The 27,308-nt window shown below is 39.9% G+C and overlaps 1 protein-coding gene and 1 long non-coding RNA gene across 14 annotated transcripts in view; one reads left to right on the forward strand and one right to left on the reverse strand.

The window, feature by feature from the left end:
* LOC134295674 (uncharacterized) overlaps positions 1-22,794 on the reverse strand; it is a 28,955-nt gene extending 6,161 nt beyond the window's left edge. Inside the window, exons 1-2 of the long non-coding RNA XR_010002292.1 lie at positions 22,474-22,794; positions 5,820-5,927 (exon numbers count right to left, since the gene is read on the reverse strand). This is a non-coding gene — a long non-coding RNA (uncharacterized LOC134295674). The remainder of the gene's footprint in view (positions 1-5,819; positions 5,928-22,473) is intronic.
* Positions 22,795-22,865: 71 nt separating this feature from the next.
* The window catches only part of ccdc88a (coiled-coil domain containing 88A), a 147,071-nt gene continuing 142,628 nt past the window's right edge, over positions 22,866-27,308 (forward strand). For all 13 annotated transcript variants that reach the window (XM_062968817.1, XM_016990719.2, XM_062968819.1 and 10 more), the window contains exons 1-2: positions 22,866-24,861; positions 24,971-25,071. In XM_062968817.1, coding sequence (XP_062824887.1) covers positions 24,799-24,861; positions 24,971-25,071 — 164 coding nt within the window. In that variant the 5' untranslated portion in view covers positions 22,866-24,798. The remainder of the gene's footprint in view (positions 24,862-24,970; positions 25,072-27,308) is intronic.

Below are 27,308 nucleotides of genomic sequence, written 5' to 3' on the forward strand. Positions count from 1 at the left end.
ACTTGTCCAAGCCAATCAGCACTACTCAAAATAAGTTTCTTTCTGCTCTCAATTTATCTCAGTAGAGAAAATATACATCACCAGATGCAAAAGGTATAACAAATACTACTAGTTTGGATAATAACATCTAGAATCCCTCAGATAACACATCCCAGTCCAAAGGATTCTGGGATTTGTTGTTTTAAAAAGGCAAGTTCTCCAAACTCTGAAACCAGGTGAGATTGTTTTCAAGTTAGTCACACTACTTTGTGACAAAGACTGGTATGTTGCACAGCATAATAAAAGATTCTGTGTCATCACTTTTAAGACACTTATCCTATGCCTATTTACTCAGAACCCAAGTTTGCAATGTTTTATGAGACTATATAAACAGGAATGTAGCCTTAAAAAGCAATTCTATTTACAGGGGTCGGGTGGAGATATTATCTGTGGATCCTTTCTACCCTTCTGGTTCACAGTAGTGAGGGCAGAAAATATGACTAAATTGGTCTTTTAACAGCTGGAGAGCAGATTACAGCCTAATGCAACATTATCACTAAATTCCCAAGTGCAACACATGACACTTTCACTAGCAAAGGTTAGCGTGACAGATGCACATGGACCCGACCCCCCCCCCCCCAAAAAAAAAGACAGTCTGGTCTTTTGTTTGGTAACTGAATTGTATATGTGACCAAATGTACAATTCAGAGGACCTTCATTCTATGCAAAATATAGTTACCACATTATTACCTAGGATCACTGTTTTGAGGGAATACCTCAGTTACAAGCACACCTTAGTCTATTTCTGTTTTAAAGTTTAAAAAATAAGCTGCGGTATCAATTCAAAGTGCTGATAGTTTCTTATGAAACCCTGAACAACAGACCTCACAACCTGTGAGGATGCCTGCCATAGATATGAGCAAAACATCAGGAAATAATGTTTCTAGAACATGGCCGTACAGCCTGGAAAACTCACAGCAACCCAGTGATTCCGGCCATGAAAGCCTTTGACAACACAAACCCTGAACAGTTTGTACATTGTGCGTAAAAACATAAAGCTTGGCTAAGAGTGTATTTGTGACACAGGAATCTATATCTCTTTTTTCACATATCATTTCTGCCTCTGGTAGCAAACTTTCTGTAATGTCCAGGAACACATTTACTTTGTCAACTGAAATGTGTCTGTAATCTCTTCAGTCAAATGAATATGCAGACAGATCAGCTATCCAGAGTAATAAAGTCTGTTTTTCATAGTCATGCTAATAAAGGAGCAGCAGTATTCTTTAACAGTTGCAGCTACCGCATTTAAGAATGCATGTTTGTGCAGACATGTAGACAGCATGCCCTTAAGGGTATCTTCAGATAAAGAATAACTTAAGAGTCAATATTCTTCCGGTTTGCTGTCTATTCTGGAAATCCTTTGATGTTATTAAGGCAGCAATCAGTACTGGCCAATTCACTTTTTTCCCTAAGGATGTCACAATGTAGATTTCACAATGTGAAAGTACAGGTGATCTCTTATGAAAGATCTGGGCCAAACTGACAATAAAAGCACCTGCTTCACCAAAGGAACTCTTGAGATAGTGCCTGAATCAAGTTGCGTTGTATGTAGGTCTCATTTCCAGTATATGTATTGTGTCCATGGAAGTATAGCTTGGTCATAAAATGTGTAATAGGGAGAAGAAGGGGGCAAAGATATGCAGGAGAGAAAGATTTGGAAGAAGAAATGAACGGTGCAGGAAAGACAGAGAGAGAGAGAGATGGGTAGGGAGATGTGAGAATGGTCTCTGACTCATTGCAATATTTAAAAACTGGTGTGTCACAACATGTTTGTCCCAATGTATAATGCTTACTTAAAACAAGAGGCTATAATCATGATAGAATGTGGAGAAATAGAATGATTTCCAATTGGCAAGAAGTCAGACAAGGCTGCATTTTATCACCCTATGCATTTAACTTGTATGCCAGGCAGACTATATATAAAGCAGGATGACACCCAGACTCTAGACAAGTAATTCATGGTGTCTATAGGATTCTTCTCCAGCATCAGATTTCAAATGAAATGGTTAAATAATACATCAGCTAAGTACAGTAATCATCTCTTGGATGAACTGAAGAATTTGGACATAAAATATTAGTGATCCCCATAGGAGGGAATGAGGCACAAAAGCTGCCCAGAATATTGGCTGAATTGGATCCCTTTTGACACAGAGATGTGTATGTATAGGATATCACTGTGGCAAAACTATTTTTGAGTTTTTGTTTCAGACTAAACTGGTTTATACATTTCCGTGGCTTCTTCAGACAACTCCCTGCAGCTTCAAGGTATGAAATGAAATGTAAAGCAGGATTAGACTTGGAGGAAGAAGGCATGAAAATGGGAGGAAGGAATATCAACAATTTAACACATTCAAATGATATGCTACTAATAAAAATAGCAAAGATTACTGAATGGAATTCAGGGAAGAAAGTCTAAAGACAGGTTTGCTGCTAAACATTAAAAAAACCTAAAAATAATGATCACAGTTGATTTTTGTATAGGCCTAAAACCAGATTGCAAAGAATCAAGATAATTTGCTTCATCCAAGAAACCCTGGAGCTGAAACGGCACCACTTGCTCTAGAACCTTGCCCAGAAAAGGGAAATTAGAAATGTAGTTATTTAATACAGAGGTGTCAAGGGACGTGTTGTCGAAGGCTTTCACGGCCGGAGTCACTGGGTTGCTGTGAGTTTTCCGAACTGTATGGCCATGTTCCAGAAGCATCCTCTCCTGACGTTTCGTCCACATCTATGGCAGGCATCCTCAAAGGTTGTGAGATCTTTTGGAAACTAGGCAAGCGGGTTTATATATCTGTGGAATGTTCAGGGTGGGAGAAAGAACTCTTGTCTGCCTGAGGCAAGTGTGTACTGGCCAGCTTGATTAGTATTGAATAGTCTTGCAACACAGCCTTGCAAGAAAGGATTCCCCCAAGCAGGAAGCAGCCAGGCTTTGAAGTTGCAAGGCTATTCAATGCTAATCAAGCAGGCCAATTGCAACATTCACACTTGCCTCAGGCAAAACTAAATCATGCCAGATTAACCTAATCTCTTTTTCAATACAGTAGAGTCTCGCTTATCCAACATTCTGTATTATCCAGCGCAGTCTGCCTCCCGCCCGGATCCACAGCGGTTTCTCTAGGCAGCAATGCATAGCAGGCCAACATAGCCAACATCAACACAAGTGCATCCACACTCCCAAACAAGTGGTAGGCTTGTTGTAAAAAATGATGTTTTGGTGCTTAATTTGTATGATCATAACGTAATTTGATGTTTAATAGGCTTTTCCTTAATCCTTCCTTATTATCCAACATTTTTGCTTATCCAACGTTCTGCCGGCCCATTTATGTTGGATAAGTGAGACTCTACTGTAATTACAAGCTTGATAGATGCAGGGAATGTAGCATATCTTGATTTCAGTAACACCTTGCCCTTCCTGACTTACCAAACTTGCCAGTGGGGGATTGGCCGAGTGGTTTATGAGGATCATTAATGCTTTGTTGGAGCAGGGACAAATACCATCTAGCTTTAAAAATCAATTGTGAGACCAATCTTAAAGAAGCCATCCCTTGACTGGGTTGCTGCGAGTTTTTTGGGCTGTATGTTCATGTTCTAGAAGCATTCTCTCCTGACATTTCGCCCACATCTATGGCAGGCATCCTCAGAGGTAGTGAGGCCTGGTGGAAACTAGAAAAGTGGGGTTTATAAATCTGTGGAATATCCAGGGTGGGAGAAAGAACTCTTGTCTGTTTGAGGCAGGTGTGAATGTTGCAATTGGCCACCTTAATTTAGCATTAAATAGCCTTGCAACAAAGCCGTCTCAAATGCATTTGGTGGGGATGAGGGAGAGGACCTTCTTGGTGGTGGCCCCTTGACTTTGGAACACCCTCCCCAGAGAAATTAGGCTAGCCCCTAGACTCTAATGTTTTTTTTAAAAAACTTACAAACTTGGCTTTTTATGCAGGCCTTCGAACAGGGTTAAAATTAGTTATACCTGAGGATCAAATGCCTATTTGACTCAGGCGCTTAACATTACTGAAATTGATATAACCATTTTATCTGTAGCTATGGTGCATTTTAGTGAGCATTCTAGAGATTTTTATGGTGTTTTAAATAACTATGTTTTATGTTATAACATTGACATTGTTTTTGTTTACAATTGTTATGTATTTTACTGCATTTTGTTGTTATGTGTTCTATGGTTTTTACTGTATTTGTATATTTCTTTGCACTATCTTTTCCTTTAAGTCGCCCAGAGTCCCTTATGGGAGATAGTGGCAGAACATGAATAAAGCTGCTATTATTATTAATATTAGGTCCTCCATGATCTTCTTGAAAATAAACTACTCAAATGTGGACTAGATAATGCTACTGTTAGGTGGATCTGTAATTGGTTAAGTGATTGAACCCAAAGGGTGCTCACCAATGGTTCCTCTCCATCCTGGAAAGAAGTGACTAGTGGAGTGCTGCTGGTTCGGTCCTGGGCCTGTGCTGTTCAACTTCTTTATTAATGACTTGGATGAAGGTTTAGAGGGCATTGTTATCAAGTTTGCAGGTGACACCAAATCAGGAGGGATAGCTAATATTCCCCAGAAGACAGGTACATAATTCAAAATGACCTTAACAGAGGTGGGTCAAAACTAACAAAATTAATTTCCTGACTATGAGAGTTGTTCAACAGTGAAACTCTCTGCCTGAGATTATGGTGGTGGCTCTTTCTTTGGAGGCTTTGGAACAGAGTTTGGATGGCCATCTGTTGGAGATGCTGTGATTGTTCTTTTCCTGCATGCAGGGTGTTGGACTAGATGGCCATGTGGTTTCTTCAAACTCTATGATTCTACGACAATAGAAATTTTATATATACTTCCTATTATTGTATATGTATAATTTATTTGCAGTTATATTTATTCCTTTTCTTGCTCTCCTCCAACATCTTTCCTCTAGACTGTTCCACTTTCGTATGTCCCTGCTTCCCGTGGTTTTTATTCCTTTGTCTCTCTCACTCCGAGTTTTTATCTTTGTATTCATGCGGCCCGCCCTTGTTATTACTGTTTCTTTGACTTGTGTTGTAATGTATATTATTACTTATTGTATTGTTTAATTGCTCTATGATATGTTGTTTTTATATTTTGTTATATTGTTTTGCTTTGGGCATGGCCCCATGTAAGCCGCCCCGAGTCCCTGGTGGGGAGATGGTGGCGGGGTATAAATAAAGTTTTTTTATTATTATTATTATATAGGTGTCCACTGACACCTAAGGGGCCCCTGGTGGTACAGTGTGTTAAAGCACTGAGCTGCTGAACTTGCGGATCAAAAGGTCCCAGGTTCAAATCCTGGGAGTGGAATGAGCACCCGCTGTTAGCCCCAGACCCTGCAAACCTAGTAGTTCGAAAACATGCAAATGTATGTAGATCAATAGGTACCGCTCCGGTGGGAAGGTAACGGCGCTCCATGCAGTCATGCCGGCCACATGACCTGGAGATGTCAATGGACAACGCCGGCTCTTCGGCTTAGAAATGGAGAGAAGCACCAACCCCCAGAGTCGGTCAAGACTGGACTTAACGTCAGGGAAAACCTTTACCTAGGTGTCCATTGAACCTATTTCATGTTATATTTAATGGCCATGAGCCAATGATGCACTTCAGTATCAGGTGTCAGTGGCATTTTCTCCTCTCACCCTTTTCCAGAACTCAATGGCACCAAAAACCTGCCTCAGAATAACCCTAGTTCTCCAGAGGCTTGTAGTATACTTCATGTTATTTTTCTGACACTCAACACAGCTGTATTTCTTCTACTGTACTTACTAACTTGATAGTAGCTGCTGTTCCACCCCAACTGGCCTGTTTTTTTCCTGGCTTTTGGCTAAGGAACAGGAACTTGTGGTTTTTTTCTAGCTTCCTCCTTTTTTGTACCTAAAAATAAAGATAACTTTGAATTTTCACAAACATGCTCCTTCCTTTTGAACCCATATCACAACCAATTCCTGAAGGACTCTGAACACCCTCCACCGCAGATGAATTTAATGTTCCCTTGGAACATATGTCAGAGGTGATTTTACTGAAGAAACATCAGGAAAGAGAAAAACAGTCTCTTTCTATTTTTTCTGATGAGATCAGCAGACTTTTTCCACAGTGACATCATACAGTTTTATGTCTGCCGAGCCTAACTTTAAAGTACTGATGGTGAGCAAACTAAAAAGAAAATCCTCCATACGTTGAAATAAAATCCTTACATTTGGTATAGCATAGTGTAGAATTTAACTTTTAAGCCACATAACTGTTTTACATAAGGAATCCTAATATGAAAATTAAACCCTTAAGAAGATTTTGGTTTTCACCAGGAAGGGAGAACTATTTAATCCACACAGCATAGGAAAATGGGACATAGGTGTTAGACTCAAATGTTTCTCATTGCACATGTTGAAAGGGATAGAGGAGAAATCAAGATCTCAGCCCAATGAAAACAAGCCCAGGTTCTGGCAGTATCCATGTAAATATAAAAGTGCATTTACAAAACTCTGTTAAATTTTTTCCATTTCTCACAGTTAAGTAAATTGGTTCAGATATTTATACAGATTGTATTCAAATAGAGAAAAGGGGAAGCTACGAAAAGTCAAAATTCTAGACTTTAGGAGAGCTGACTTCAGGAAATTTAAGGAAATACTGGATGTAGGAATACTAAAAGACAAGGGAGTTAATGATGAATGGGAATTTCTTAAAAGTGAGGCACTGAAGGCACAATTGCAAACAGTACCAGCAAGGAGAGAAAAAAAGAAGTGTAAAACAACCAGAATGGATGTCTAAAGAACTTTTAACTGAGGTAAGATTTAAACGAGACATGCACAAGAAATGGAAAAGGGGGGATCACCAAAGAATTCAAACAAATAGCCAACATATGTAGGGAAAAGATTCGTAATGGCTAAGGCACAAAATGAACTCAGGCTTGTTAGAGAGATTAAAACCAATAAAAAGTGGTTCTTTGGTTATGTCAGCAGAAAAAGAAAGAAAAAGGAAATGGTATGGCTCTGCATGGAGGTGATGAAATACTAACAGGGGATTGGGAAAAGACAGCTGCTCAACATCTTCTTTGCCTCAGCCTTCTCACAAAAGGAGACTGGTGTTCAACCTGAGAAAGTAATAGTGGAAATGCAACCCAAAATAAGTAAATAAGTAGTCCAGGAATACTTGGCAACTCTAAATGAATTCAAGTCTCTAGGGCCAGATGAACTACATCTAAGAGTATTGAAGGAACTAGCAGAAGTAGTTTCAGAATAATCTATATAATTTTTTTTTTCTTGTCAGGAGCAACCGGAGTTGCTTCTGGAGTGAGAATTGGCCGTCTGCAAGGACGTTACCCAGGGGACGCCCAGATGTTTTTGATGTTTTACCATCCTTGTGGGAGGCTTCTCTCATGTCCCTGCATGGAGCTGGAGCTGATAGAGGGAGTTCATCCGTGCTCTCCGCGGTGGGATTCGAACCTGGCAGCCTTAAGGTCAGCAACCCAACCTTCAAGTCACGAGGCTTTTATCCCCTAGGCCACCGGAGGCTCCTATCTATATAAATAAAAATGTAATGTTTCACCCCAGAAGCGACTTGCAGTTTCTCAAGTCGCTCCTGATACAGAAAAAAATACAATAAAATATAATTATATAATGTGGTGCAGGATATCCCGCAGCAACAAAACTTTATGCAGCTTAATAAACCCTTTTCCATGTTTTTATGATAGAACCCTAGGAAATAATGACAGTGATAAACCTAGGAGCAGAAATCATAGAGTTATATAGTGTAATATATTATATTATAGTAATATATATTAATAATGTAATACAATTATAATAATATAATTATACTATAATACAGTTGTGATGTAATAGAATAATATAATAAGTATAATAAGAAAATATTATAATAATGTAATACAAATATAATCGGCCGCCTGCAAGGATGTTGCCCAGGGCACGCTCAGATGTTTTACCATCCTGTGGGAGGCTCCTCTTTATATATCGGTGGAAGGTCCAGGGTGGGAGAAAGAACTCCTTTCTGCTTGAGGCAAGTGTGAATATTGCAATTGGCCAGCTTGATTAGCATTGAATAGCCTTGCAGCTTCAAGCTCTGGCTTCTTCCTGCCTGTGTTATGGTTCAGCCTGATGATGATGAGGGATTTGTGTCAGGGCCTGGGAGACGTAGTTTCATAGCCAGTGGAATGCTGGATTCAGATACAGCTGGAAAGGAGGTGCTATTAGAGCAACCGTGTGAAAGTACTGATGTTTTAGACTCCAGCAGTCAGGAGCATAAACTCTCATCTACTAACTGCAGCCGAGATACTACGAGCTCATCCAAGGAAACAGTGGATTTAGATAAACATTCATGGCTGGCTCTCAAGGAGGAGGGAACCAGGTGCAAACGAAGTGAGAAACTTTGTGGGAGAGATAGGGACAAGCAGGGAGTGCAGAAGAATGTGTTCATGTTTTGCAGCCCTTAAAGCAGAGTCCTGTGAGGGGAATTTAGATCTGCCAATGTTGCTAAACCTAGGAGGGTTGCTAGCTTTGTTCTCCGTACAAGTTTGGGTTGGAGACTCACATTTCATGCTCATGTTTTGGCTCCTTGTTCCATGGATTTTTCTGGGATTTCTGTTCCTTGTTATGCTCCTGGTTTAAGCTTTATGTTTTGGATGTCTTCATGCTCCAGTTTAAAAACCTTTGGAATTATCTTGTCTTCATACTTCAGTTTTAACACTTTATTTTGGGATGCATGCTGCCTGTGAATTATCTTCTGCACACAGTTTGGCCTGGCTTGTTGCCTATGACTTTTGCCTACTTTATTGACTCTTGGATCTTATTATTTATTTACTCCATAGTGTTTTATTCTTTTTTAATATAATAAACTGTTTTGACTTTTCCCCTTGGTTTCTTCTTGGGTGCTGTGAGCAAGGTGAAACCCTGCTGAGGTGCAACAGCCTGGGGGAATCCTTTGTTGGGAGGTGTTAGCTGGCCCTGATTGTTTCATGTCTGGAATTCCTCTGTTTTCTGAGTGGTGTTCTTTATTTACTGCCCTGATTTTAGAGTTTTTCAATACTGCTAGCCAGATTTTCAATAATAGGAAGGAGGAGGCACTGGGGTCGCTCCCTGGGAGCGCTTTGACTCTCCCAGCACAAAAACATGGGGGGGGGGGGTGGCCAACGAGGAAACCATGCCCCCTGTCATTCTCCCCAAGAAGAGAAAAGAGAAATAAAAATATCTACATCCATCTGTCCATATCAGGTTTGTGATAGATATGTGCCTAGCTTAAAACACTCATCAGATTGAATGTTACGTTGTGTCCAAATTTTGTAGCAATCAGTGAAGCGGTTTGGGAGATATGAAATCCTCTCAAACGAACATGACATTTTTATTTATATAGATTACCTGATAGTGCACTCAACCCATTTTTCCCCTTGACTCCTCCCAAGTGACTAGTGACCAGCTAAACAGATTGGAAATAGATTGTTTGGTGTGTTATCCACACCTATGACTTTGCCTTCTTGTTCCTAATAATCATAAGCCAGAAACAAGTTCCTGCTCATGGTCAAACAGGCACCATTTCAGCCAGTGGGTTTTGACCGTTTTAAGGTCATGGACCTATTTTAGAAGCTTATGTTTATGGACCACTCCTCAAAATACATTTAAACACATATTTAAAGATAGTAGAAAGGAATCAAATGTTTGGGAAAACTATTTTTATTTGGTTCACAGAACCCAAAAGGACAACTACAACCTCCAAAGTTCATAGGCCACAGGTGGAGATGTCCTATGCTAGACATGTTTATCCTAGGGATAGGCATCATGTGGCCCTTCAGATTGTGCTACAATTCCCACCAGGCCTCACCATTGGCAATCTGACTAGAACTGAAGAAAGCTGCCATCCAATAACAAGTTTTCCAACCCTGGTTTAATGAAAACATTAACAAAACGACCCAATTGGTCAAGAACAGGTTGCATGCACCACCATACATCCAGTTCTCAAGAAGCTAGGCTTTATAACAATTCTGGAATAGTACTGTATTGCAGCAAAGATTCCCCCTCGATGGATTGTCACCTTGCCATGGTGAGGGGGTTTGCGTGCCCTAAACATAGTCTGCCTCTCTTTTCACTGACTGGACTGCCACATCCAGAGGGGTCACCACTCTGCAGCCAAAAAAGAGAAATGAACTTTGAAACATAGAACGTACGGACGCTGTTGGATAACACTGACAGCGAACGCCCCGAATGCAGGACTGCTATCATTGCAAGGGAGCTGGGACGCTTTAAGATCGACATAGCAGCCCTTCAGGAGACCCGGAGAGCAGGAGAGGGACAGCTGAAGGAAGAAAAAGGAGGCTACACCTTCTTCTAGAAGGGACTGCCTGAAGAAGAGCGAAGAATACACGGAGTTGGCTTTGCTATCAGAAATGACCTGGTGAAGCACCTGACTGAAGCACCCACTGGCATCAACGAACGACTCTCAACCCTCCGAATTAACCTTGCCAAAAACCAACAGGCAACCATCATATGTGCCTATGCACCAACACTAGATGCTGACTAAGACATCAAGGAAAATTTTTATTGTCAACTGGACACCACCCTATCAGAGATACCTAAGGAGGACAAAATCCTCCTCCTGGGGGACTTTAATGCAAGAGTCGTACGGGACTCCGACCTGTGGCCAGGGATCATAGGAAAAGTCGGGGTCGGAAACAGCAACTCGAATGGCATCTTGCTTCTCACCAAATGTGGAGAGCACAACCTTGTTATCACCAACACGCTTTTCCGCCAGAAAAACAAGACATCATGGAAGCACCTCCGGTCAAAGCATTGGCACCTCTTGGACTATGTAATTACACTGCTGGAGAACATGCAGATCAAGAATAGGTCTCTTCAGCCACCTAAGAACCCACCCCATGACACCAAAGATGGAAGACAATCATCCTCAAACTACGAGGGATTGCCTAAGTAAGTAGCAGCAAAGATTCTTTTTACATCAATCCAGACCCATTTTCATCCTCACCTTCTGATTAACTGGAGGGTTTTTTTTTAGTAGCCTTGGTATTGGAATGATAGTGAAAAGGGGCCAGAGAAACACAGGCTTTTGATGTTGTCTTGCAAGTCTGTTTGTAGTAAACCATGCAATAAACAAGGCCTGAGCTGTGAAAAAGCATGATTCTGCTAGCATACAAGGCTACTGAGGCAAGGGTTCCAAAATTGTGATTTCCCTCTGTTATAATTATAAATGCTGGATTTGATCATTAATGTTTTTATTCATTTCCTCTGAACATATTTTTTTAAATCACACTAGAATATGAGGATCTTTATGAACAGATTGATATGCAAGTATATTTGTTCATGACAAGTGCAAGGGAACTATTTGGATAAATTCTTCTTGTAATACTCTGGAAACGAAATAATCAATAACCACCAAGTGCTGTGAGCAGCAGATACTTTCAGAATGCAAAAAAACTTCACATACTCAAGAATAAGAGAAATGAAAACATGCCCTCTCTGTATGATTCGATAACTACATCTTTCTGATTTCAGCATGACTTCATTACAAGAATTCCGCAATCTTTCCAAGTCCAGAATTCAATGTTTTGACCAGCAGCATCTCTTAGGTCCCTTCTTCACTGCCATATAAAATCCTTCCAGATGATCTGCTTTGAACTTGATTATATGGCAGTGTAGATGCATATAATTCAGTTCAAAACAGATAACCTGGATTTTATATGGTAGTGTAGACAGGGCCTGAGTGTATCTTCAAAAATCAGGAAAGTCTCAGTTCTAAAGTCACTGTTCCTGTTCAAAACATAAACATTGATGAGCCAAGCAGCTTCCACAGTATTTGTGCACACAATTCTGTATTATATACTGTTGCCAGAGACAGAAAACATGATGGTTAGTTATTCAGGCTGTTAACAAAAATGCTTTTGTAATGCCTTCAAAGGCTAGAGGTTTATTGGCAGTTACTTCATTCATGTATCACCAGACCTGGACTTCCCAAGCCTCTCTCTGTCTCCCCATTCCCAGTCTTCATTTCATCTGGAGCCTAATAATAAAACCCTTTTAAGAAGAGCTGATTTGCTGGTGGGGGCAGTGGGGGGAAGACGATCTGTTTGATGAAATCTGCAGTTGATTAAAACAAGAAAAATAAAATCTTATCCTTGCAAACAAATCATCAAATACCAATACCATTAACTTTCTATTTTAAAGTCTGGTTTTGGAGGCTATGCTGCTTTCAACCTATAATTTATTTTTTCCTTACTCAGACAAAGAATGTATTTTCTTTCATGGATTGCTGAAGAGGTCAATGAAAGAGATTTTTCTTTCTAATCCTGAAGAATTAGGATGTTTATACCATCCTGTTATTTGGGTTAAAAGCATAATCTGTTTAGGTATTTTATCCTACTTGACGCCCCTCCCCCTAAAAACCATTTCCTTTCAGCTGTTTCTAATCATCAGTTCCCACTGCACAATTATGAGGCTAGGCTGAACTCTAGAGAAAAGCTACAAAGGGGGAAACAACCTGTTAAGTTACTTCCACTGCTGTCATATATCAAGTAACAGAGCCTTGTTTTTTCTGACATTTCGTAAACTGCTTTTATATCAATACAGCACATGAAGTATATGCTAATCCCCAAAGTCAATGCAGTGCTTGAGAGTTTTAAAATGCCAGCCATGTAGGAAAATCATTTGAACTGGTTTCATTTACTTTTCTGCACCAACACAGTTACTTGACTGCATTTTTAATGCAAAACATTTTGGCTTTTGAAAAGAATGCAAAAGCAGAGGTGCCTGTGTTACACTGAAAATCTGAACTTTAATATGTGTATGCTAACAAGTCCAAATGAAGTCTGCAAACGTCTAAGACCTCAGAGATGTACAAAGTGTGGCAATGCTAAATAGGTTATCATCCACGAATTTATAAAAAACAGGAGTAGGGTACCAGCTTGTTCCCTCATTTGTTTAGAGTAGACTGTAAATATGTGGAGGGGCAAAGATAGCAAAACAAACACCAAAGGGGTATTAGCCCTTCACTATGCTATCAAAAGCTTATATATATATATATATATATATATATACACACACACACACACACACACACACACACACACACACACATATATATTGCTGAAGTTACACTTTAAAATGTACCTATTCCAACTTACATATAAATTCAACTTAAGAACAAACCTACAGAACCTCTCTTATTCACTACTTGGGGACTGCCTGTATAGGAGGCTGCAACTCCATTATTTATTTACTTATTTACATTCCACTCTTCTCACCCTGAAGGGGACTTTGGGCAGATCACAAAATATACATATGCAGCAAACATTCAATGCTGTTTATACACTGACAAGATAATACAATTGTACATAGAAGTATATATAGGCTTTTCTCATCTTCAGCATCTTGGAAGCTTGTGCTTGGTTCTGGCCACGGGGGAGGTGCTGTTGCTCCATTTCCATGCCAAAGAGCTTTTTTGTTCATTAACTTCCTCCTTAATCAAATCGCCAGCATGTTTCTGGCATTTTCGTATGGGTGTTTAAAATACCTCCCCGCTTTTAAGCGGTACCCATTTATCTACTCAAATTTTGCTTTCAAACTGATAGGTAGGTGGAAGCTGGGCTAAAGGCCAGGAGCTCACCCTGACCTGGGCTTCAAACTGTCAACCTTTTGACTGACAAGATTTACTGCAGCTGGTAGCTTAACCTGCTGTGCTAAAGCCGAAAAAAACACAATAGGAGTTACATGACCACTTAAAATTATTATAGTGTAAGGGGGCATTACTAGACAAGGACCTGAACGACATCTTGAAATATTTACTAGGGCCCTGAATGTATTGTTCATAACCCCAAATACTCCTTGGTGCCAATGGTAGGTCCTTTCTCAGAATAACTACCATACAGGAAGCAATTTTCAGGACACAAATTATAGCTGAAGAGGGAAGAAGTAATCTTTCTTCCCCACCTTTTCAAACCTACCTCCAAAAAAGATGAGCTATGGAAGAACAATCCCTTTAATTGTCACCATATCCCATTTAATCTCCAGAGGAAGGCAATGGTAAAACCTGTCTGAACAAATCTTGCCAAGAAAACCTGTCATAGGGTTACCTTAGGGTTATCATAAGATGGAAATGACTTGAAGTTGTTTTACCAGATTCAGCCCATATCTCACAGGAGCTCGCTCATGTTTTTTCAGTGGATTTTATGAATTAGTCTCCTGTTTTAATATTGTATGTTTCTTGTATGCTTCTTGTCGATTTTAACGATTGTTTTATTGATATTGATGTTTTACTGGTATAATTGTTTTATAGTTGTGTTACTGATATTTGATTGTTTTATCGGGCTAGGCCCCATGTAAGCCGCCCCGAGTCCCTTCGGGGAGATGGGGCAGGGTATAAAAATAAAGTTATTATTATTATTATTGTTTGCATTGTCTGTTTATTTTTGATCGTACAAATCTCTTACCCTGCTGGTCATATAATATCTCCACTACTGCTTTAAATTTCTATTTTATTTCTCATTTTTTATGGAAGAGGTCTCTTATTCTTCCTTTTTTGTTGTGATCATGTATTTTTCTGGATTTATTAGTACAGAAGTCATCTTTGTCCCTGCGCACAAGGCACTGAACAGGTGCATTCAGGGTTCTAACTCTATTTCTGTCACCTCTTACTTTTGCTTCTTGACTGTCCTTAATGGTTTGAAGAATTTCATTATGTATTACAGTAGTCTTGCTTATCCAACCTTCGCTCATCCAAAATTCTGTATTATCCAACGCAGTCTGCCTCCTGCCCGGATCCACAGCTGTTTCTCTAAGCAGCAACGTGCAGCAGGCAAACACACCCAACAACACAAGTGCAGCCACACTCCCAAACAAGTGGCAGACTTGTTGTTAAAACATGATGTTTTGGTGCTTAATTTGTAAAATCATAATGTAATTTGACGTTTAATAGGCTTTTCCTTAATCCCTCCTTATTATCCAACATTTTTGCTTATCCAACTTTCTGCTGGCCCGCTTATGTTGGATAAGTGGGACTCTACTGCATATTGATATAATCAATTGATACTGTACAGTCAGATTTTGCATTATATTGTTTGATGCTTTTCTTACACACAGCAGTCAAGCTATAATCAATTATTATTATTATTATTATTATTGCTCAGCGATGTATCATAGAATACAGTAGAGTCTCATTTATCCAACACTCACTTATCCAACCTTCTGGATTATCCAACGCATTTTTGTAGTCAATGTTTCTAATACATCGTGATATTTTGGTGCTAAATTCGTAAATACAGTAATTACTACATAGCATTACTGCGTATTGAACTACTTTTTCTGTCAAACTTGTTGTATAACAAGATGTTTTGGTGCTTAATTTGTAAAATCATAACCTAATTTGATGTTTAATAGGCTTTTCCTTAATCCCTCCTTATTATCCAACATATTCGCTTATCCAACGTTCTGCCGGCCCGTTTATGTTGGATAAGTGAGACTCTACTGTAATATTGTTTCCCTCTTTCCTGTTATTACACAGGGAAATTCACACATACATACACACCAGATGTTTTTTCCACCTCACAGCTGTGGTTATATCATGTCGCTGTGAAGAATTTGCCTGTACCTACTTCAGAATGTGAAGGCAATCAGGATATTATCAATAATAATTATTATTATTATTTCCCAGGGGTAAGTCATAGGAAAATAGTTTTCTCCAGCTCTATTCTTAACACGGGAATTCACACATACATACATATAGGTAGTCCTCAAGTTATGAACAAGATAGGTTCTGTAGGTTTGTTCTTAAGTTGAATTTGTATGTAAGTCAAAACAGGTACATTTTTAAGTGTAACTCCAAATAAATACACACACGCATACACTTTTGGTAATATAGGGAAGGGTTAACACCCCTCTTGTGTTTGTTTTATTGTCTGTGCTCTTGTTCAGAAAATTTCACCTCACTTTCTGTTCCTGTCATAATTGGATTTTGAAAAATTTGGCTTGTTGTGGAAGAAGGATTGGTGAGACAGCTTCAGTGGAGATCCCTTTTTCCCATGATAACTCTTTCAGTACTGAATTTCCATTCCTAGGGGTTATTTTCTCTCACTTCCTGCTGTCTCAGTCCCGTTCTTAACTATGAATCATTTGTAAGTCAGATGTTTATAACTTGGGAACTGCCTCACATTGTGGTCATATCATACTAATGAGAAGAATTTACACATGTCTACTTCAATATGTGAAGACAGTCAGGATATTATCAATATTAATATTTCTCATAGATGTGTTATAATAAAGATTTCCTGCCCCTTTTTACCGGAGGAGAATTCACACATAAATACATACATATCATTCATTTTTCACCTCGCTACTATGGTTATATCATGTCACTGAGAACAATTTGCATGTGCCTACTTCAGCATGTGAAGGTGGTGATGTTTCTACTACTAATAATAACAAGGTTTATTTCTTAGGAGTATGTCACATAATATTAGTTTTCTCCCACCCTATTCTTACCACAGGGGAATTAACACATACATACATGACACAAGCGAGATGTCTTCCACCTCATATTTGTAGATACAGTATATCACAGGCATGGGCAAACTTCGGCCCTCCAAGTGTTTTGGACCAACTCCCACAATTCCTAACAGCGTAATCGGCTGCTAGGAATTGTAGTAGCTGAAGTCCAAAACACCTGAAGGGCCGAAGTTTGCCCATGTCTGTTATATCACCACATGGAAGAAAATTGAAACCTGCCTATCCTAGCATGTGAAGGCAATCAGGATATTATGGTATTATTATTATTATTAGCAATAATTATTCTTGGTCAGAGGTATGTCGCAGAATAATATACTTTTCTAGTCTATTTGTACCAAAAGGGAATTCACCCATATACACACACCATTTGCTTTCCACCTAATTGTGGTAATACCAGGCATGGGCAAACCTTGATCCTCCAGGTGTTTCGGACTTCAACTCCCACAATTCCTAACAGCCTACCTGCTGTGAGAAATTGTGGGAGTTAAAAGGGGTGGAGGATCGAAGTTTACCCATGCCTGGGTTATACAACATTACTTAGAAGAACTGATCAGGCTATTATCAATAATAATAATAATAATTATTATTATTATTATCATTAGGATACTTGCTTTGAGGCATGTCAAAATATAATACAGTACACAGCTTTCTCCTGCTCTGGGAATTCACACATACATACACATCCCAGATATTTCCCACCTCACAGCTCTGGTTGTATATAATGCCACTGAGGGAAAAAATTACACAGGCCTACTTCACCATGTCAAGGGGATGAGGATATTATCAATAAAATAATAGTACAGTATTAATAATAATCTAATTATTAAACTCCTTTCTTTAGAAGTATTCAGGAGGGAAAGAATCTCGCATACCATATACATACACACATATAATAACAACAACCTGGGTGCAATGCCTAAAGACCTTGGCCTGCACTTGAAAACAATTAGCACAACAAAAATACCACCTGTCAGCTGCAAAAGGCCACCCTACTCAGATCTGCACGCATTATTTGCCGATACATCACACAGTCCTAGACATTTAGGAAGTGTCCGACGTGTGATCCAATACAACAGCCAGCAGAGTGATCTTGTTTGCTGTGTACTAATCTTGTTTTGTATCAAATAATAATAACCTAATTAAACTCCTTCACTCAGAAGTATCCAGGAGGGAAAGAATATCACACACACACAAAATAATAATAATAACAGACACAGTAACCATAAAGCCAGAGAAAACTGCAACAACAAAGTTCTGGAAAGAGCTTTGGGAAAATAATAAGAACTACTACAAAAACGCTGGATAGATAAAGGAGTTTGAAGGAAAATTCTCACAGAACAAAATGGAGCAGATGAAAATAACAACTGAAATGATCAGCAAACGAGTGCAAAAAGTCAAGAACTGGACATTGCCTGGTAGTGATCAACTTCATGGATTTTTGCTCAAACATCTGATTAGTTTACATGGAAAAATGGCCCAACAATTCAATGAGATGCTGCAGAAAAGAAGTACAGCAGAGTCTCACGTATCCAACACTCACTTATCCAACATTCTGGATTATCCAACGCATTTTTGTAGTCAATGTTTCTAATACATCGTGATATTTTGGTGCTAAATTCGTAAATACAGTAACTACTACATAGCATTACTGCATATTGAACTACTTTTTCTGTCAAATTTGTTGTATAACATGATGTTTTGGTGATTAATTTGTAAAATCATAACCTAATTTGATGTTTAGTAGGCTTTTCCTTAATCCCTCCTTATTATCCAACATATTTGTTTATCCAACATTCTGCTGGCCTGTTTATGTTGGATAAGTGAGACTCTACTGCAGGGGTCCTCAAACTTTTAAAGCAGAGGGCCGGTCCACAATACTTCAGACTGCTGAGGGGCCGAATTATCATTTGAATAAAATTATGAACAAATTCCTATGCACACTGCATATGTGTTATTTGTAGTGCATACAACAATGAAAGAACAATACAATATTTAAAAATGAAAACAATTTAAACCAACATAAACCTATCAGGATTTCAATGGAAAGTGTGGGCCTGCTACTGGCCAATGAGATAGTCAAGTGAATTAGGATTGTTGTTGTTGCGTGCCTTCAAGTTATTTCAGACTTTGGGCGAGCCTAAGTCTAAAATTATTTATTTATTTATTTACTGCCTTTATTTGCTACATTTATATCCCACCCTTCTCACCCCGAAGGGGACTCAGAGCAGCTGTATGTACATACAATATATTATATTATTAGCATAGCACAATATTAGCATTATATATTACTATATTGAACTATACCACTATACTGTAATATTACTGTATATGTAATATATAACATATTAATATTATTATGTGGTATTATTATTAGTATTATATTGTATAACATTATAATATTTTTATCAATATTATATGTATATACAATATATTATATTATTAAAACTGATATAAAAATCTATATATATAAAAGAGTGATGGAATCCTGGCGACCGCCAAAACAACAAAACTAAACACCCCACAACCTTGAAAATTGACAACAAAACCCATCATCCATGCCTCTAGGTTGATACAACAAAAAGAAAAGAAAATTAAAGTCCTAATTAGAGGGAGAGGAATAATTGTTTTTATCCAATTGCTGACAGTTAGAAGGCTAAGCTCCTCCCACTTGGTCTCCTAGCAACCCACTCACCCAGGGGACAGGCAGAGTTAGGCCTCACTTAGGCCTCTTCCACACTGCCTAGAAAATACAAATTATCAGATTTTAACTGGATTATATGGCAGTGTAGACTCAAGGCTCTTCCACACAGCTATATAACCCATTTATAATCTTATATTATCTTGCTTTAACTGGATTATCTGGACTCCACACCTTTACCATTTACCTTAACTACCACCAATTCCTCAATACTTTATTTCCCATACCACCATACTTCGCCACAGCAACGCGTGGCCGGGCACAGCTAGTATATTATAAAACTAAGGGTGGGGGCCAGGTAAATGACCCTGGAGGGCCGCATCCGGCCCCCGGGCCTTAGTTTGGGGACCCCTGCTCTACTGTATCAGTGAATGGCTAACAACTGGAAGAACATACCTGATACAAAAGGATCCAGCAAAAGGAGCAACACCAGGAAACTACAGGCCAATAACGTGTCTGCCCACTATGTTTAAACTACTGACTGGCATCATAGCTGACAAAATTCAAGACTATCTTGAAGAAAAAACATCTTGCCAGATGAACAGAAAGGCAACAAACGGAAAAGCAGGGGCACAAAAGACCAGTTATTAATTGACAAAATGATTCTGGAGAACTGTAAAAGCCGAAAAGCTAATCTTCACATGACGTGGATTGACTACAAAAAAGCCTTTGACTCACTCCCACATAGCTGGATCATCAAGTGCCTGGACGCCATCGGGATTAATAAAAATCTTGGCACCTTGATAGACATGATGGAGCACTGGAAAACTGAACTGTTTGTTGGAAATGAAAGCTATGGACTTGTCAACATCAGAAGAGGAATTTTCCAGGGAGACTCACTGTCCCCTCTGCTTTTCATTATTGCCATGATCCCTCTGTCAACAATCTTACAAAAAACAAATCTCGGCTATCAAACATCTAAGAAATCTCACAAAATTTCACATCTGATGTACATGGATGACCTGAAACTGTATGGGAAAACAGAAACTGAAATCCAGTCTCTGACCAACACTGTCCGAATTTTTAGCACTGATATCAGCATGGAGTTTGGTTTGGACAAATGTTCGACAGTGGCATTGAAGAAGGGAGAAATCATTGAAAGTTAGGGCATAAATATGCCTAATGGCCAAACAATGAAGTGTCACCAGCCAGAGGCCTATAAATATCTGGGCATATTACAGCTGGACAACATCAAGCATGAACACGTGAAAACTGTGGTCAACAAAGAATATACACAAAGGGTCAGAAAAATTCTCAAAAGCAAGCTCAATGGAGGCAACACCATCAAGGCCATAAACACCTGGGCCATACCTGTCATAAGATATACTGCTGGCATTATAAATTGGACACAGGCGGAACTGGACAATTTGGACAGAAAAACAAGAAAACCCATGACCATCATTCACTGCACCCTCGCAGTGATGTTGACCGGCTATATCTGCCTAGAAGATCAGGGGGCAGAGGACTCTTACAAGTAAAACAAGCAGTCAAAGAAGAACAACATGCCCTGGCAGAATATGTAAAGCAAAGTGAAGAACCTGCTTTGATTGAAGTCAAAAATCAGAAACTCCTCAAAGCACAGCAGACAAAAAATCAGTACAAGAAAACCGCACTACAAACTAGAGCTGACAGCTGGCACAACAAAACATTGCATGGAAAGTTCCTTGACAAAATTGAAGGAAAAGCTGATAAGGAGAAGACCTGGCTCTGGCTCACAAATGGGACCCTGAAGAAGGAGACAGAAGGCCTGATCCTTGCAGCCCAGGAGCAAGCCATCAGAACAAATGCAATCAAGGCCAAGATCGAAAAATCAGCTGATGACCCAAAATGCAGACTGTGCAAGGAAACCGACGAAACCATTGATCATATCCTCAGCTGCTGTAAGAAAATTGCACAGACATACTACAAACAGAGGCACAACCATGTGGCCCAAATGATCCATTGGAACTTATACCTCAAGGGGCCGGGCTGTGGTGCAGGCTGTTGAGCAGCCTGCTGCAATAAATCACTCGGACCATGAGGTCATGAGTTCGAGGCCAGCCTGTGGCGGGGTGAGCACCCGTCAATTAAAAATAAAAAATAGCCCCTGCTCGTTGTTGACCTAGCAACCCGAAAGATAGTTGCATCTATCAAGTAGGAAATAAGGTACAAAGATACTGTGGGACTTCCGAATCCAGACTGACAAAGTTCTGGAACACAACACACCAGACATCACAGTTGTGGAAAAGAAAAAGGTTTGGATCATTGATGTCGCCATCCCAGGTGACAGTCGCATTGACGAAAAACAACAGGAAAAACTCAGCCGCTATCAGGACCTCAAGATTGAACTTCAAAGGCTCTGGCAGAAACCAGTGCAGGTGGTCCTGGTGGTGATCAGCACACTGGGTGCCGTACCAAAAGATCTCAGCCAGCATTTGGAAACAGTAGACATTGACAAAATTACGATCTGCCAGCTGCAAAAGGCCACCCTGCTGGGATCTGCATGCATCATCCGAAAATACATCACACAGTCCTAGACACTTGGGAAGTGTTCGACTTGTGATTTTGTGATATGAAATCCAGCATATCTATCTTGTTTGCTGTGTCATAAAATAATAATAATAATAATAATAATAATAATAACCTAATTATTAAACTCCTTCCCTTAGAAGTATCCAGGAGGGAAAGAATATCACACACACACACAAAATAATAATAATAATAACCTAATTATTAATCTCCTTCCCTTAGAAGTATCCAGGAGGGATAGAATATGACACACACAATAATAATAATTGAAAACAATAGACATTGACAAAATTACGATCTGCCAACTGCAAAAGGCCACCCTGCTGGGATCTGCATGCATCATCCGAAAATACATCACACAGTCCTAGACACTTGGGAAGTGTTCGACTTGTGATTTTGTGATATGAAATCCAGCATATCTATCTTGTTTGCTGTGTCATAATAATAATAATAATAATAACCTAATTATGCAAAGGAAAGAATATCACACACACATATATAATAACCTAATTATTAAACTCATTCCCTCAGAAGTATCCAGGAGGGAAAGAATCTCACATATATATATAGATATACTGTAATATCAATACCCTAAATTATTAAACTTCTTCCCTCACAAGTATCCAGGAGGGAAATAATCTCATACATATAAGAGATATCATATACACCGGTATATGAGATATATATACAAACATACACACACCTGGCTGTGTAGTAAAATATACTCCCTCCATCCCCCCTCTTCTTTTTCAGACATGCGTCCTTGTTTTTTTCCCCCTCAGAGACAGAAGACATTTCTCTTTTTGGCCAGGCCTAGGCGCGCTCCCGCCTCCGCCCGTTACTGCAGCGGTTTAACGGGTGCGCGCGCGTGTGCGCGCGGATGCAGCGGTTGCCTTTTCTCCATCCTCGCCTCATTCAATTCCAGCAGCGGAGGGATACGCCTCCAATGAAAAAGAAGAAGGCAGCTTCGCGCTCGCTCTTCCCTTTCTGGTGGCGGAAGGATCTCTCGGTGGCGGACTCTCGTCCACAGCTGAGTTAGGGAGAGCGCGCGCGCTCGCTCGCTCGGCGGGAGTGAGTGATGCGGCTCCCCTTCGGCCGTTACTTGGCAGGAAGGGAGGGGGGGGAGGAGTGAGAAAAAGGAGTCCGTCGTGAGGGATTCACAGATTGAGAGAGATTGAGAGAGAGAGAGCTTGGGAGTGGCTGGGAGGGAAGGAAAGGAAGGAAGGAAGGGAAAGGAAAGGGCCATTGGCACCGAGATACCCGCAAAGAGAGGGGCGGGACGGAGGCAGAAAGGAAGGGCATGAGGCGGGGGAGCGGGTAGCGCAAGCTGGGAGGGTTGAGAAGGCAGGTTTGGGGGCAGGGGCTGAACGGTCGTGAGTCAGCCAGGAAGAAGAAGGAGAAGGACGAAAAGGAGAAGCCCTGCTGCCTGGCCTCAAAAGGAGCCCTGAGGGCCAGGCGCAGCCAAGGGGGTGGGGTCCTTCCCCATTTTCTGCCGCTGCGGGCAGAGACAGCGGAGAAAGATTGGTATATATACACACACATATATGTATATATGTGTGTGTATATATATATATATATAAAGACATAGAGGCGTTGTTTCTCCCCTTTCTTGAGGCTGTGAGGAAGCCATCCCTCCCTATTTTGGGGGGCTGCAAGAATAGGAGCCTCTACATTTTAGAGACAGAGGGAAGGTTTTTCCTCTTATAGATGTAGTGAGCTTGCTTCTTTCTCTGTTAGATATATACAGCTTGCATCTGAGGGAAGACATTTCTTTTTTAGATATAGAGAGAGCTTGCTTCTTCTTGAAGCAACTCTACTATTCTATGATTCTATGAGATATATAGAGAGCTTGCTTCTGAGGAAAGACTTATTTCTCCTTTAGCTATAGAGACAGCTTGCGTCTCTTTCCTTTTTAGATATAGAGAGCGTGCTTTAGATTTCTCCTTTAGATATAGAGAGAGCTTCTCTTAGATTTAGAGAGAGCCTCTCCTCTGTGTTAGATATAGAGAGAGCTTGCTTCTGAGGAAAGACTTATTTCTCCTTTAGATAGAGAGCTTGCTTCTCTTTCTCTTAGTTATAGACAGCTTGCTTGTGAGGAAAGACCCTCTTTTTGTTAGATACAGAGAGCTTGCCTCTGAGGGAAGACTTCTTTTTAGATAGAGAGCTTGCTTCTCCTTTCTTTTTTAGATATATAGACAGCTTGCTTGTGAGGAAAGACCTCTCTTTCTCTGTTAGATATAGACAGACCTTGCTTCTGAGAATAGACTTCCCCTCTGTTAGATATAGAGAGAGCTTGCTTCTGAAGGAAGTCTTGCCCTCTTGCTTCTCTTTTTCTTCTCTTTTTAATTTTTCCTCCCTGCTTTTTCCTTTTTTTCTCCCTCTTTCTTTCCTTTTATTTTCCTTCTCTTTTTCCTCCCCACCCCTTTTTTGTCGGTCTAGACTGGAGAAGAGTGATTTCCTCCCACAAGGAGACTTGTTGGAAACCGGGAGATAAGGCAAAGGGGCGCCTTTTCTGCCTCTGTTGGCACATTATTCATGCTTTGGGTCAGATTAGAGTGTTTCCCTTAGGATTGGCTCAACTATACACACACACAGCACACACCCATGTTCCTGCTTTCACACGTGTGCACGCTGGCTGGCTTGACTGCAGGCTTAGGGCGGATGGAGAAGGATCATCCTCTGTAGGGTCCCCTCCTTTTTCTTTCTTTCAACCCGGAGAGAGGAGAAAGAGAGAGTCCAGTTGGAGGCAGCATCATCGTTGGTGGAAAGGAAATAGCCGAAAATGAATGCCGTCGGCCTCGGGATCGCTGCCTTTCTGGGCGGCGTGGATGAGAAAGAAGCCCCTGTTTTCGCTGTAGCCCTGGGTACTTTTTGAATTTGCTTTGGCAAGCTCTCCCGAATGGGTTTTTCCTGAAGTACTCTGGAGCCTTTTCACGGAATTCCTGGAACGAAGGGAATATTGCCGCCTTGCTTGGAGCAAAATCTGATTTGTTAAAAAAAAAAATTAAAACCTGTTCGATTTTCTAAAATGGAAAACGAGATCTTCACGCCTTTCCTGGAGGTCTTCATTTCCAGCCCTCTCGTGACTTGGGTAAGCATTGGTTCACTGTTTAGCGGAGATTTTTTTAAATTCAAATCGCATCGTTTATTGATGAGAGGACAAGATTGGAGTCACTGTCATGGTGATAATTATATTCTAGGTGAAGACGTTTGGAACGTTAGCTGGAGGACGTGCAACCCATTTGGAAGAATACGTTGCACTTGTGGATGGAGTTTTCCTGAACGAAGTCATGCTTCAGATGTAAGTTGGGTTATGCTGCTGTGTTCTGTTGCTTGAGGAACGTTCACAGTTTTGTTTTTAGTGGTTGGTCTTGAAATGCATTTATTTTCAAGCTACCTAAGTATAACACTCAGTGCCTCCACATAACCTCATTTTTTTAAATTCTGTGTTTGGTTTCATAGTGTCTAGGTGTGCTGCTTTTGTATGCTGTTCTCTGGGGAGTTGTCTATCTGCATGATTCTAGCTAGCATAATTGGAGACACAGAAAATGCTAGGCTGAAGCATTTTAGGATTCTGCCAGTAAAGGGTTAACACTGCATCTAGTTTGAGCCTAACAGTAATCTGCTTCTGTTCTGTTGACATGCTTTGCTCAGAGACTTCTCATTTTTGCTTTGGAGCTCAAGATTTATGCATTTTGGAGGATGACCTTGGGTGCTTCCCCTTGAATGCAGTGGGAATTAAGCTTTGTCCTTGATTTTAATTACCTGTCCTAAGGTATCTCCCTCTATGATCCACCTTGGAGGTTAAAATCTTCTGGGGAGGCCCTGCTCTCAGTCCCGCCTCCTTCGCAGGCGGGATTGGTTGGGACGAGAGACAGGACCTCAGTGGTGGCCCCTCCACTATGGAACTCCCTCCCCATCGAAGTCAGAGCAGCTTCCTCCCTCAGGAAGAAAGTAAAAACCTGGTTATGGGACCAAGCTTTTGGCTAGCAAGTAAATGCAATATGAGTATATGGAACTGTGAAATGACTGATGGAATGGCCTTGGATTTGATTCTGGATGACATGATTTTATCAATTGTTTTAATACTGTTGTTTGATTTTTTGTTTTAATGGAAGTAGATCACCTTGCTTTCAACTGAGTTTATTTCCAATTTTGTTTGTTCTGACTAATTTGTTGTGCAGTACACATTGAAGCTGCATCTATTATGTTTTCCTTCAAATGGCATAACTTTTCTTTTGACCACTACAAAACTAGTTTGGCTTCATCCAGATGTATTAATGTGGAACAACAATACTGCGGTCTTAATATATATACAAGTTATAAACTAATTTTTATTGAAGTGAGAAAAGCTCCAGATGAGATAGTTTGGATTTGCAGGTATCTTCTGGTTTCTGTTCCTAATAAAGCCTAAACCTTTAGATTTAATCTTAGTCCTACCAAATCTTTTGTAGTATACGCTTACTCAAGAACCATTGTTCACAGGCTGGTGATTCAACATGTGGGAGTCATCATGCATGAATCAACATTTGTGAAATATATGAGTAGCAAAAGATATTGCTTCCAGCTTAAATGCATCAAAGGCTACACAAATAAGCTTGGTCACTGTTGGCAGCAGGTATAAGAATAAGACTAGTGTTTGGGCAGACTTGATCAACACTCATAAACATTTTAGAAAATATTACCAAATGGAAATTGGGACTTACAGGCAAATATTTATCCATTAATAGACATATAATTGTACTGAGCCTCTAAAATCACACCAAAATTTAAGTATGAAGTGTGTTATGACTTGCTTGGGTTTTTCTTTTTCATATTCTGCTATAACTTGAGAATCCGTAAAAGAAAGGTCCTGGTGCAGATGGCTTCAGGTGCAGATGGCTGAATCTATTTGCTTTCCCTGAAACACAATTTTAATATCATTTCGCATTTGTGGTATGGAGTGACATTTGTTTTGTGTTTAGATCATTACTTTTGTTGGGCTCAGCTTACTTTTTATAATGAGTTATGGTGCGTTGGTGAGAAATCACTTTTGATACTTAGGGGCCTAGCTCACTTCCAGGATTTTTGGGAATGCTATAGAGGTGTTATTCATGTAGGTCCTATTTTATTGATTGCCTAGTCTAAATGTGTGACTGAAAATATGAATAGGATAGGGCCTACAAAATTTCTGCCATTTTCTTCTCTGTGGTTTGCAGATGTAAACACTGAAAGAATAAAGAAGACTGGTAGAAAATTCTGCATCTGACTGAGCATACCACAGAATTCATTTGATGCCTTTAGAGTAAAAGGGACAGTTACTAATAAGAAATACACTCATCTACTGCCATTGCTGCCATTGTGTCTGGATAATGGCAATCTCTTGATGTCATTTAAGTAGAGCTGTTCTGTGTAATGAGTTTTTAACTTGCAATATGCTTTGGGAAATAATAAATATACAATAATGGTGATCTATATCAGCTTTGAATTATATGCTATATTTAGAATAGAGGCAGAACAGATGTTCACTTGCAAACACTTTCTGTCAAAAATTGTATG

The sequence above is a fragment of the Anolis carolinensis genome, chromosome 1 (assembly GCF_035594765.1).
Source record: "Anolis carolinensis isolate JA03-04 chromosome 1, rAnoCar3.1.pri, whole genome shotgun sequence".
NCBI lineage: Eukaryota > Metazoa > Chordata > Lepidosauria > Squamata > Dactyloidae > Anolis > Anolis carolinensis.